Source organism: Schistocerca cancellata, chromosome 5 (genome assembly GCF_023864275.1).
Source record: "Schistocerca cancellata isolate TAMUIC-IGC-003103 chromosome 5, iqSchCanc2.1, whole genome shotgun sequence".
NCBI lineage: Eukaryota > Metazoa > Arthropoda > Insecta > Orthoptera > Acrididae > Schistocerca > Schistocerca cancellata.
In genome coordinates, this window is record NC_064630.1 from 193028993 (window position 1) to 193042392 (window position 13400).

At 36.6% G+C, this 13400-nt stretch overlaps 1 protein-coding gene across 1 annotated transcript; it reads right to left on the bottom strand.

The window, feature by feature from the left end:
• Positions 1 to 7346: 7346 nt before the first annotated feature.
• LOC126188436 (piggyBac transposable element-derived protein 4-like) lies at positions 7347 to 13007 on the bottom strand. The gene is made up of 6 exons (XM_049930041.1): positions 12931 to 13007; positions 12730 to 12866; positions 9775 to 9845; positions 9633 to 9683; positions 9383 to 9528; positions 7347 to 9117 (listed from the first exon to the last, which is right to left on the bottom strand). Exons 1-6 carry the CDS (start codon positions 13005 to 13007, stop codon positions 7347 to 7349), a joined length of 2253 nt encoding a protein of 750 aa, XP_049785998.1.
• Between the last annotated feature and the right edge of the window lie 393 nt (positions 13008 to 13400).

Sequence of the window (13400 nt, forward strand, 5' to 3'; positions counted from 1 at the left end):
GATTCCCTGCCATTGTGGGAAAGCCTATATTGGACAAACGATGCGTACAGTCCAGGATCGTTTCGTGGAGCATCATCGCCACACACATTTACTTCAGCCAGACAAATCTGGAGTGGCGGAACATTGTCTTACTGAAGGACATAAGTGATGAGACACAAGTGGTGGCCCTTGCGTTGCAGTATTGGGGCTGTGTAGTGAAAGAAGCTATTGAAACTGACAATATTATAAACGGAGGTAAGAGATATCCTTTAAGTAGGCGTTGGACTCTTGTCCTGTTTGACACTAAGAAACAATGGTCCTTGTTTCGGTCATCAAAAACTGTCAATAGTGTTTCGATTTATCGTTTCCTCGAGCTTTCACTACCAGTGCACTATTGTACCTTTCGCTATCGGGCAGTTATGTTTGCACACGCATGGTGGACTCACGGTCGTTGTATAAAGAAACGGCTGCAGCTTGCTTGATTTCAGTTCTGGAGAGATAGTGTGACGGCCTACTCACCTGAAGATGTTGGCCAGATGGATCGCCAAAATATTGTGTCCAGATGACAGAATGTTCCGGATGGAGACCCGACATGAATAAAAGCAATAGGAATTCTTCTTCAGAATAGAAGGAGTTGTCAAGGAGAAACTTTTGAGGTTGTTTTCAAATTTTAATTTGCTGTCTGTCACACATTATACATCACTGGGTAAGCTACCAAAAATTTTAGTTGTAGCTTTGTGAATCCTTTTTGTTGCTAAGTACAACTCTAATGTGGAGTAATAAATGTCATTATTCCTTCTGGTATTGTAATTATATAGATCATTATTCTTTTTTAATTGCAGTGAATTATTTACATCATGAGTAAATAAATATATTATGACGTAGTAGTCACAATGCTCATCTTCTTTAAAAGATGTCTACAAGATGATGATGAGTGTGCACCACGTATTATTGGTCCAGCAATTTTTGAGCACTTAATGCCATAGAAAATTATCCCTTATGACATTATTGAATAAAAGTATGCAAAATGTGCCAGCTTACTGATTTCTCTCCCTCCAAGACTGCAATAATTTTTACTGCAAATGTGGCTGAACTAAGTTGTTTACGGAGTTCGAAAATGTGCTTTTCCCAGTTTAAACTCTTGCTGATATGGATAACTAATAATTTTGAAGTTTTCGCCCAGTTTACTATTTCCTCACCACACCTATCATTGGTGTAGAGCACCTAGATATGCAGAACTGAATATCTTGTGTATATTTAAAATTGAGGGTGAGACCATTCGCAGAAAATCATTAAGTGATACTTTTAAGAACACTTTTCATCATTTCTTCTGTTGCTGTATTTAGACTTTGGCTACTCAGAACACTAGTGCCATCTGCAAAATGAACTAATACTGGTTGCTGTATGTTAGATGGAAGATCGTTTGCTTACATGAGCAATGATAGTGAACTTTAGATTGAGCGTTGGCATATCCCATGTATGATGCCTCCACAATCAGAATATCCTCTGACTACTTTGGCTGAATTTCTAATACATCGTTCTGCATTCTTTTGGTCAGATATGACATTACCCATTGCTTAGCTAGAGCACCAGTCTCATAAAACTTCAATTTATCCATGAGATTGTGATTCACATGATGAAATGCCTTACAGTTCATCGGTTGCAGAGAATAACAGCCCATGCTATTTTCTTATTTAATGCTTGTATAATTTGGTGAGTGAACATATAAATGGCATTCTCAGTAGAGCAACTCTTCTGAAATGAGAACTGTGATTTCCTGAGAATATTATTGCTGCTCAGGTAAAATACTGTTCTCACCACCTTTTCATAATTTAGGAAAATGATGTCAATGTTGATACAAGTCGATAGCTATTGACATCTCTCCAATCACTTTCCTTAAAGACTGATTTGATAATGGCATATTATAGTGTCTTTCAAAAAATGCTTTGAGGTAGTGATGCATTATGTATTTGATATAAGACATGGCTCATTACTTAGGAAAAAATTTTTTGTGCTCCATTGGAAACACTATCAGAACCAGATGAGCTTTTGTTTCTAAGAGATGTATAATTTTGTTAATTTCAGAAGGAGGAACTGGTGAAACATTAATATTATTGAGTTTTATGAGAATTTCAACATAATGCTGCAATTTTTCTCTTGAACTGTTCATCCCTATACTACTTACTACATATCATAAATGATTATGATATATAGTTGCTATCTGTGACACAACATTTGTAGTTCTTTCATTCATTTTACTAGTGATGTTGTCTGGTCTCATTTTTACATTCCATATAGCATAAAGTCTCTTGTTGTAATTACTGATGTGCATGTTCCTTGATTTTTTTGTAACTGTTCTTAATAATTTTGAGTAATTTTTGTTGTGCAGCTACTGCAGGAGCCCCACTTCTTCTTGTCAACAGATACATTTCCTTTTTCCTTTCACAAGAGTCTTTATCTGGGTACAATGGAATATCAACAATGCCAATAAAATAACATGGTGACTTAAACAGCAACATATTAGTCTATTTATTTTATCAGTCTATGAAGCTTATGGCCTTTCCTTATAGATTTATAGATGGTACAGGTGTGGCATACACAAAGGTAGAGAGGGGTATGTAATAATAAACTCTTGACCTACTAATCTGTGGTTAGTTCTTTCAAAAGTATTATGATGGTAGTGTACAACAGGTTATGTGAAAACCTAATGAAAAAGTGGTTTTCGCAAAGGACTTTCCCCAGATTTAGAGACATATTCAGTTTCAAAAAGAATTTATACAAGAAATGAACTGTAGAAGCCATCCTGTGGGGATTTTCTTTAATCTCATTAAAGTTATTGACTGTGTAAAACATAGCATATTAGTACAAAAACTCCCATACTGTTGCATCAAAGATTATCCACTAGCTCAGCTGGAATTTTACATACATAACAGGAAATAAAGAACTCCTCTAACAACTGCAAATGAAAGTATAGAACCAGGGTGAGGAACTACTAAGGATGATGTTTCCAAGGTTTGATTTTTTTATTTTTAACCACTGATCTTCTTAGTGTACATTAAAGACCTACCAGGAACAGTAAATATGAGACAAATAAAATAGTGGTTGCTGATAATACATGTATCTTCATCAATGGTTTGAAATTCTGAATGCGGCTTATGACTTAAACAATAATGCACCAAGTGTACAAATAGTTCACAGCAAGTAGTTTATCATTAAATCACTCAAAAACAAATTGTGCTGTGAAGTAGCTAGTCATGGTACAATCGTATTCCCATCACGCTTGGCTGTTGGCAGCATCAGTGATGTTGGCTTTAACTGTGTCACAGTGTGCAAGCTAAGACAAAACAATGACTCACAGCATGACAGCAAGGTTTGGAGCAGTAGACAGGCACACTCAGGAGAAGCTGATGTATGACAGTGAACTGACAGCATCACTTTAGATCCAGTGCCAGAGAGCTATGCAGTGGTGCAGTAGACTTCATGTTCGACACCAGGCCATACAGTGTGCACTGGCTGAGCTAATGTACTGGTTGGCAAGCCCAAGGTTTTCTGGTTATAATGGCCCAGTGCAGATGAAGCATCCACTGTTGTCATCGGAGGGCGAGCCTAGGTGAAGTGGGAGTATTGAGATGCCTGGCTAGAAGATAACAAGCTAACAACATACAGAGATTGTAGCAAGCTGAATGTGGTGAAGCAGTACACTGCCTGGTATATTTGTAGTAAGCCTGGAGGTGGTTTTCTGTCATGGACTATTGTTCCAGTCTGGAGCAGCGAATATTGCTTAGCCTCACGGATGTAGAAAATGCAGTTTGAGAAGGAGTCTAGTGTTGAAAACTGCATTATGTTTTAGACTATGACAGTTACTGAAAATCAATACATGACAGTGTACCATTGTTTTCTAAGTATATGTGCCACAGTGGTATGCCTTCTATGTATATTGAATGTAGCATTGTTATTCTTCTCTTTTTTTGCATGTGATATTGTGTTCTTTGACTAGTCCTACACCACAGTACAACTTTTGCACTGAACGTGTTTTAATAGGATCAAATAAAGAATAAAATTTAATCTTGTTTATGTGCATAGAGCTCAAGTGGAAGCAGCTGATACAAGGAGACGAGGAACTTATGCTAGTGATACATCATGTATTTGTATGTCACAGGTGCTCCATATCTATATAGTAGTGCATACATACTACTATCAGCAGTGGGGTAGTTCTAATGACATTAAACTACAGCAGAGTTTAATCTGCCAGTTACACTTGAGACATCTGGAAGTGATTAGAGTCCTAATTTCGAAATATAAGGACCTCAGGTTGGCCAACAGAGGTATGGTGGCGCCAGGAACAGATCCCAGATAGCACTGACTGAGTGCCCTATCAAGAAACAAGTTTGGTCCATGCAGTGTGGCACCATGTGTGCTGACTATACCTAATAAAGTCACGTATTTTCAATCCTTCCAGGGATCGAGATACCTCAGTGAAGGCATTTCAACAATTAGTAGATGGGATTCAGCATTAAGGGTATTCAGGCTCAATCCCACAAAACGTATCTTTGCAAAATAAGCTACTCAATTGAGTGTGAAAGGCAAAGAAAAAAGGCAAAAAGAAATAATTGTTTCCACAGAGTATAAAAAATATCCATATCATCGATTTTTTAAAGACGAGATAGTATTTTTTGCTCATGCAAATGTCAACAGAATGACATTTGCTTCACTTTTTAGATTTACTGCTAAGGAGCACTAAACGAATGTGTATTTGAAGCTGTTTTCATGTTGTACTAAAATTATTACTTATGACTGGTTTCAGTTCACAAACTGCTTCAAATAACGCAATATTATCTTTTTACAATTTGTTTTCCAAATTTTTGTTACTTCTGCTAAATTAAGTTTTCCAGCTCTTAATTTTCTAATGATAATAAGCTAATGCTCTGGTGAGCGCACTTGAAGAAAGTTTTACTGATTATTATTTAGAAGATTATGAGCACTTGTTTACTTCATAAACTGCTAATGTAATTTTCATGCAAACTGGATCGACAGCAGTGACATCTGGTATCCTGCACTGCAGGTATGGCAAACATTGAAAAATTGGTAGCAACTGTGAATCTATATACAAAGACAATCACTAAAGCCATATTATTTGAATATTAATCATATACAGACTTAAAAGGGAAGGTAAATAAAATATGTTCAAACATCTTACATTTTCGCCATAAAGAACATACATGCAGTCACATTTCGTAGTTTGTCTGCTAAGACTTTTAAAATATTTGCTTGAAAATATATTTTAAATTTACTGGTTCTCAAGATGAAACCAAAGTTAACTATATTTTCTGCATGCTATGGTCAATTGTGTATTAAAGTAAACAATAATTACATGGTAGAGAAGTTCTAAATGGATGTATTTATACAAACCATGCCAAAGATGTCTCCCTCTTGTAACACTTGACTCACAGTAGGCTTTGAGTTTTCCGTTCTGATAGCATTTACTTTACCATAGTGTACAAAATACATAGTGGAGTCAACATCACCATCTAGTGCTATGTAATTGCCTTCGTAGTACACATTTCTTCTAATATGTAGCAGCAGCTGGCGCAAAAAATCTGGATGACATTCAGCAAATATTTCACTCTGTAATTAAGAAAATTATGTTATAAATAAGAATTGGCAGACACATTCTTGTGTTTTTATAGCTGTTACAGTTCTAGTAACGCAAGCTGAGGCTACTTTGGCCCTTTACATGTAACTTTGGCCCAGTGGTTGGATCAAGTTTAATTTTCTTTTTTTCTTTGTCATGGAAATTATGTGAAGTAAACAAATCAATAAGCATTCAAAATGTGTAAAGAACGATCTAGAAGTAATACTGCAGTAGCATGTTAGTAGTATGGGACTCACTATTGATCATAAATATTTTAACAGTAATTACTGCCAAGAGGGTTCACACCAGTTAAGGTGAAAATCAAGTGAGTGTAATTTTGTATTATATCAGTATTAGGTAATAACGTGAAGAACAGTTCTTTGTGTGAAATACATTTAGATAATATTTTTAACGTATGTGTAAAATGATGCACATTTTTTTAATAATTATGGGGTTACTTTAACCAGGACGAATATAGCTCCAAAAAGGCGATGAAATTGTGATGGAATCTGATGATGATTCTGGAGATTATTCTGATGTGCAAGATAATGTCTAACAACACGAAATGTTGACAGATAATTTACAGCTTGTCAAGGTGCTACAGTTTTACACAGAAAATAATATCCCAGAATTGTGACTATAGTTAGTGATGAGGGAGTTAAAGCGAATTGTAAAGTAAAAGACGAAGTCATATTACAAATAGAGACAACAAAAATATTAATTATTTTATGTTTGTGAGGATTTGATAATAATTATTAGTTCACCATGACTAACATTACTTTATATATTTTACCGTGCCAGAGCTTCAGTTACAGTATTTGCGTACTAAGGTTCCTATCCACACTGACACTGTTCTTAAAATGTGATGTATTCTCTTTGCAGATAGTTACCATAGTGAAACATGTAATTTAGAAAATTAATTGGTTGATTGCTGAAATGTTATTCACTTGCATATTTACCGCAGAACTGTCTGAATAAAATTCAATATATCATGCTTCTGAATTCAAAATTTAGTGTTTTATTTGTTCCCCATGGTCCTGTATTTCTCCTGAAGAGATATTGATTGGGTTTCGGTTTGTCCCAACATTATATTCCCCTTTTTATGAAGAAATAACAGAGTGCAACAGCAGATATTATGTATTTTGTTTGGTATATTTCTTAACTAATGGCACAAGCGTTTGAGAATATTAGAAAAATGTATATAAAATTTTCTCTCTACATATATCCATTGTTTTCTTGCAATACATAAAAGAACAGGCAAAAACTAGGCCACAGTAGCCCTGGATTACAGTAATATACACAACTATACTTAATGAGTTGGAACCACTTGCAAAAAGTGAGGACAATAATGGGATTCACAGAGATAACCCTTTCATTTGCAAGAATCATTGACCTTTTTTAACTCTTTGATGCACAGATTTTATGTTTAATTAATTTTTTAATAAAACATGCATTTTCTATGTCTGGTGGGGTTGCTAATAAAGGAAAACATGAATTAAAATTTTTTATTGTATTGATTTTGGTTTTAGATGGTGGTATATATAATATACCACCATGCCACTTAGGGCCGTACCTAAAGTTTTTGAGATATCTTGGTTTGTGCTTGTAACTCACCTTTAAATTCTACTCTAAGCAGTAATAATTAGTATAATTAATGTAAAATAATTTTATTTCTGGCAATTGGTCATTTACAATACAAAATCAAATTACAAACCTTACAAATAAAATATGTTTCTTATTCCTTTTTGTGAAAATCTTGAAAGCACCTTTTTGTTTTGCTAAGGCACAAAGGCACTTTGCATTCAGCGCACATCCAGAAAGTGCGCACTTGCTTCTTTTTTGTACTGCATTTCGCACAACGTCTGGCGGTAGTACGCTCTGGCTGGTGGGATGAATTGTCGAGACGCTGGCGTGAGGAAACATATGGCTTGTTTTTCTTTACGTGGACTTGACTCTCATGAAGTCTAGATGGCCTCAATGGTGTTTTCTGGGTTACTAAGCTTTGCAGGATACTCATCCTGAAGACTTTGGCAGTCATTTTTTCTCTATCGCCTAGTTCCTTCCAAATTATATAGCTGTTGACGATACTGACATCAAGCAGGTGAAAGAATATTCGGTGCCACCACTTTTTACTTCTCCGGCTTATTTCATATGATTTTTTCAGTTGGTCGAACTTGTCGACATTGTTCATGTGTGCATTGTAATCCATCACTGCTTGAGGACAAGGTAGCTCTATGCGTGAACCATCTCTTTCACGGCGAGTCACTGTAGTAACTTCAGGACTGTGAAAATTTGAAAGGAGATGAACAGCTCTCTTATCTTTCCACTTCAAGTAGAGGATGCCACAGTTGCTGACCCTCCAGTCAAATTCACCTCTGCTTAATTCTTTGTCTGTTTTTAATTTGGGTAAATGTTTCCTTGTTGGTTGAACTGTCCCACAGGCATATATGTTTCTCTGCTGTAAACCAGCCAACAAGTTATAGCTATTGAAATAGTTGTCGAAATAAAGATAATGGCCTTTATTTACGAGTTCAGAGGACAAACTCAGCACTACATGCTCCCCAAGGCCTGTTTGCACTGTGTCACCTACTTTTCCGGTGTAAATATCAAATTTCAAGTTGTAAGAGGTCTTGTCACACAGCATCCACACTTTGTAACCACGCTTTATGGGTTTATCTCTCATGTATTGTTTCATACTGTTGCGGCCTTTGAATTTGATCATTGACTCATCAATTGCTAGGTGTTTGCTGGGTTGGTAACACTTGGAAAAAGATTCAGATAGTATCTTGATCACTGGTCGCAGCTTGTACAGTTTGTCATAACCTGGGTGTCCTTTTTCTGGATGCAATGTGTTATCATTCAGATGAATGTTCCTCAGTAACCATCCAAACCGATTTACTGCCATCAGAGATGCAATATAACGATCATGAAGTTCTGGGGCACTAGACCAGTAGTCTCTGTATGCTGGCATACGCTTTATACCCATCAAAATGTTGATTCCCAGGAAAGTTCGTATTTCATTGTCAGTTGTTGGAGTGAAAGACTTGCCAGATTGCGTCGCATATAAATTTGTTTGGAAAACGATTAGCTCAACTAGCTCTTTTGGAAATATTTTTTCGAATATATCGATAGGTTCTGGATCATCAATGTCCCTAATAAAAGCACTTGGTCCTGATTCACTGTCGAACTGCATTCCTGAGGTAGCATTGAATTGTTGTCCCCAAGTTGGCGCTGTGTCAGCAGCGCGTTTTGGCGGAGTGGACTCACTTTCTTCCTCGCTCTCTGAAACTTCGCCTTCAGACGACACAATAGCCTCCGCAACAATGCTTGCTTCATAATCAGATTCGTCATCTGTGGTGTCAACAGTGGAATCCTCGTCTGATGGAATTTCACACAATAATCGTTCGATTTCTTCATCTCGTAAGCCTCTTCTTGACATTTTCATTTTCAAACAACAGCCTGAATCCAAGTAAAGAATACGTAAGCAAAACAAAATGGAGAAAGAGCTAAAATAAGTCACAACACAATTAAAAACTAAACTTTGTAGCGGAGGATTTCGAATTTTATACTAGGAAACGAAATGCAATAGAATACTGCTACATGCACGGTGGTACAAATAATATACCACCAAAATAAATTGTATATAAATAACGGAAGATTGTGCATATGAATGTATACATGGGTTCATACCGTAGCTGTGACGTCCAAGATATGGAAAAAACACAGGCGCAACAAGAAATTCGTTATAAACCACTATTCACACGCAAAAACCATGCACAACTCAGCACGCAGCTTTCACAGTTGTAATCTATGCAATTCTTGGCGGGAACTGATTCCTTATAGGCAGTGAGTGCCATCTGTCTGATAAGTAGAGAACTAGGTGAGCATATTAGAGTGGTGGTCGTGCAGTTAAACCACTGTGCAAAGAGCCAAGAAAATTTTCAAAAGGTGGTATACTATGTATACCACCGTGCTCCAAAGAGTTAACTGAAATGTACTGTAGATCCATTGATCAAAAAACTGTGCCTAAAAGTTGGAAGTCATACTTGTCAAGAAGTGCAGCAGAAATGAACTATAAAATTAAAATCCAAATTAGTTGACAACCATCTGTTGTAGATTTTTTATAACTCATTCTGATCTCAAACATAGTGAAGTACACAAACTTGATCTTTAATCACATAGATCCCTGGAAAAACAAGTGTCAGAGGAGCCAGGTTGATGCTGTATTTGTTGACTTCTGAAAAGCATTTGACTTAATATTGCACCTACACTTATTACACAAAACATCATTCTATGACGTATCAAACAAAACTGTGACTGGATTGAAGCAATCTTCGTAGGGAAGTGATGACCTGTTATCTTGGACAGAGAGTCATTGCAATATGTACAAGAAACCACAGGTGTCCCCTGGGGAAGTATACTGGGACCCTTGCTATTCATACTGCGTATGAATTACCTTGCAGCTAATGTTAATAGCAATCTTAGCCTTTTGTAGATGATGGAGCCATCTCTAAGGAAATACTGCTTTGAAAAAGAGCTGTACATATATTCGGTCAGATCGTAATGAAATTAAAAAGTGGTGCAACAATTTCCAACTTAAAGTTTCCAATTCACAAAATGAAAAAATGTAGTATTTATGATTCAGTTATCACTGGATCACGACTGGTATCAGACAACTCATATAAATACCTGCATGTAATAACTGAAAACAATATGAAACGAAATTATCATAAAGGTCAGTTGCTCACAAATGAAACTGCATAGAAAACACTTGTGTGACCCTCCTTAGAATATTACTCAACTGGATAGCAGCTGTGCCAAAAACTGTTTTGAAAAAAAAAAGGTTTTCAAATATTTGCTGAAATTATCTGTCTAAAAACAAGAATATAATAAGTTAGAGAAGCTTTTGATACACCTTTGGATGGTGCTTGAAATCAGACGTAGAAAATGAGGTGCAGATTGAAAATCCATCTTCTCTTTCCTGATATCTGAAGGATTCCTTAATGAAAAAGTTTTGACACTGAAAAATTGTATGAGCTATTTCACACCTTTGGACACAAATAATAGAAATATACCAAGGCTACACAACAGTTGGTTGTATGATTTGGTGGAGGGGAGCAAACAGCATGGTCATAGGTCCTACTGGATTAAGTAAGGATGGCGAAGGAACTTGGCCATGCACTTCCAAAGGACCCATCCTGGCATTTGCCTAAAGTGATTTGGGGAAATCACAAAAAACCTAGATCAGGATGGTCGGATGCAGATTTGAACCGTTGTCCTCTACAATGCGAGTCCATTGTGCTAACCACTGCGCCATCTTGCTCAGTAAGACCATGTGACAGTAGACTGCATGGTCTGCATAATCCAACAGGAAAATACCCTCTAGTAATCTTTAAAATTGTCTGCCTCTATGTAGCTGGCTGCCATGTGGAGAACCTGAGTTTTATTCTTCTTTACTGCCATAGATTTCAACTTGGTAATAGAACTGAAAACGGGTCCATTTAGCCTAGCAATTGCAGCTGAGGAGCTACTTGAATAAGGAATAGCAGCACCAGGTAAGCTAAATCAACAATGGCTGGAGGAACGGTGAGATGACACCAACTCCTCCATACCCCATTCAGAGGAAGCCATTAGCTGAGGATGACAAGAGAATCACTCAGCGTGGACTGTCTCATCTGTGGCGAGAATGATGCACTCACTATTTAAAATTCTAAGATGTAGGTTAAACATTGAACTTTAAATTGTCAGTTGGCACCTCATTTAATGTACATAATTTTGAGCATCGTTTTAAAGTGTGTCGAATTTCTTACATTTAGAGAAATGCTTTCACCAAACATTTGGCAGAATTTTTCCAAAACTTTTTGTATTATTCTCAAGTTATGTTCTTCAAACACTTTTTAAATGACTGATAGATGAAATTCTTATTTCACCAGCAGAACATGCTTTTCATTTACAGTTCGTCAGAATCTGACTTCTCTGCCTTCCATGTTGACCAAGTACCTTCTTCAGTGGTTGGTCACGCTTGCGTTACTCAGGTGATGCTTGAAACATTCTGTAACCGATCGAGTTAAGAAGGTCACTAACAGGTAACACCTTTGTTGTCGGCTTTCAACTGTGAAGTGCTAATGGCTGCAGGAAAAACAGCACTAATGTGACAATGCTGAGGCATTATCGTAGAGATGTTTACAAAATCGCTTCCTAGCGTTTTCTGTCCTTAAAATTTCCTAAATTTAGTACTTCGTTGGAAAGAACCTATTCTGAGAGTTAAATATGACACCAGTGCAACATTTTGTAACATGGAACAACTAGGGCTTGAAGATATAAGGTTTTAACGCTTCATTTGCTTTCCTAACGGCTTCTGCCCTTGGAATGTCCTAAATTTAGTACTTGACCTGAAGGCAATAAAATATTTTATGTACAAAATTGTTAGTCCTTGAAGAGAGGAACTTTTGATACTTCGTTTACATAGATAGCAGCAGCTGTTCATAAATCAGCTCAATTTTCCCCCAAATCACTAATTAAATTTTTCTTAATTTCTCTTATTTCTTTTATGGAAGTAAATTTTTTAACGCAAAACTGCACTTCACACAGGTCAATTTGATACATCTTTTTATCGATTTCATAGTCTTCGTTTGGCTATGAAAATTCGAACAAAACATTTTCCTCAAATCACTAATTAGCCTTTTCTCGGTTATCTTGTTTACTTTAAAGCAAATAAATTCTTTTTTTGCAAAACTATACATCCCTGTGGCGAGTTTGCTATACCATTTTTCCATTTTCTGCTCTTTTCTTGACTATGAAAATTCGGACAAAAACTTATTGTGTAATTTATAGTCATGTTTTTATTAAACTCAAACATTTGACCACTAGCTCTTATAAATCATATTGAACATGTAGAAAGAAGGGCAGCTCAAAGGGTCTAGGTTTGTTGAACCCTTGGGAGAGGCTCATGGAGATATTGAAAAAACTGAACCGGCAAGCACATGAAGATAAATGTAAGCTGTCCTGTGAAGCCTGATTAAAAATTTCAAGAAACAGTCTGAAGTGATTGTAGTAAACCAAGATTAATGGTAAACAGACGGAATCTGTGGTACTACTTTCTCTATAGGAGGGCTTACTGTTCCAGTGATACGTCATGGAGCTGGTCCCTGGGCTAGAATGTGCATTGCTTACTGCAGCTGAGTACATAAATGCTCTGCCTGTAGGCCTATTTGGGCACCCACAGTGCTCACTATTAGGGTTAAACATCTTATTCCTATTTCAGTTTCGTTCTTCATTCTATTATTAATGTTCTATTTTCTAACCCTGCAATATTTTACTTCATTCTTATGTTGGAAATTAGGTGGATAACTGCTTTCGTTGCTATTGTAGGACTGTGAGTGCACATCTTAGTCATATTCCCCTAGTTCCCAATTTGACGAGTTCAGTCCCTCTATACATGTCGTTCCAAGAAGGAAACTGCCCAGAAATGGCTATTTATCATTTAGCAGCGTCTCATTCTACTAAAATATATCTCATGACGTATTCAATCGTTATAGAATCATTCCAGTGCTTGGGAACTGTTTTGAAAATACTCTCAAGTAATATATAGGGTGAATATCCCATTCAGGTTTAAATTTCGGAAACAGTGTATAAAAGCAGTTGACCCAGTTTCCAGACAAGAGTTCTTGTAGTATAAGGTGCTGATGTAATGGTGTGTGCTTAATTGGTGATGGGTCCATTAAACGTAGAAAGCAGCTATATGGTGATTGGGAGTAGTTTTAAAGGATAAATACAAAAAGAGCTTTAG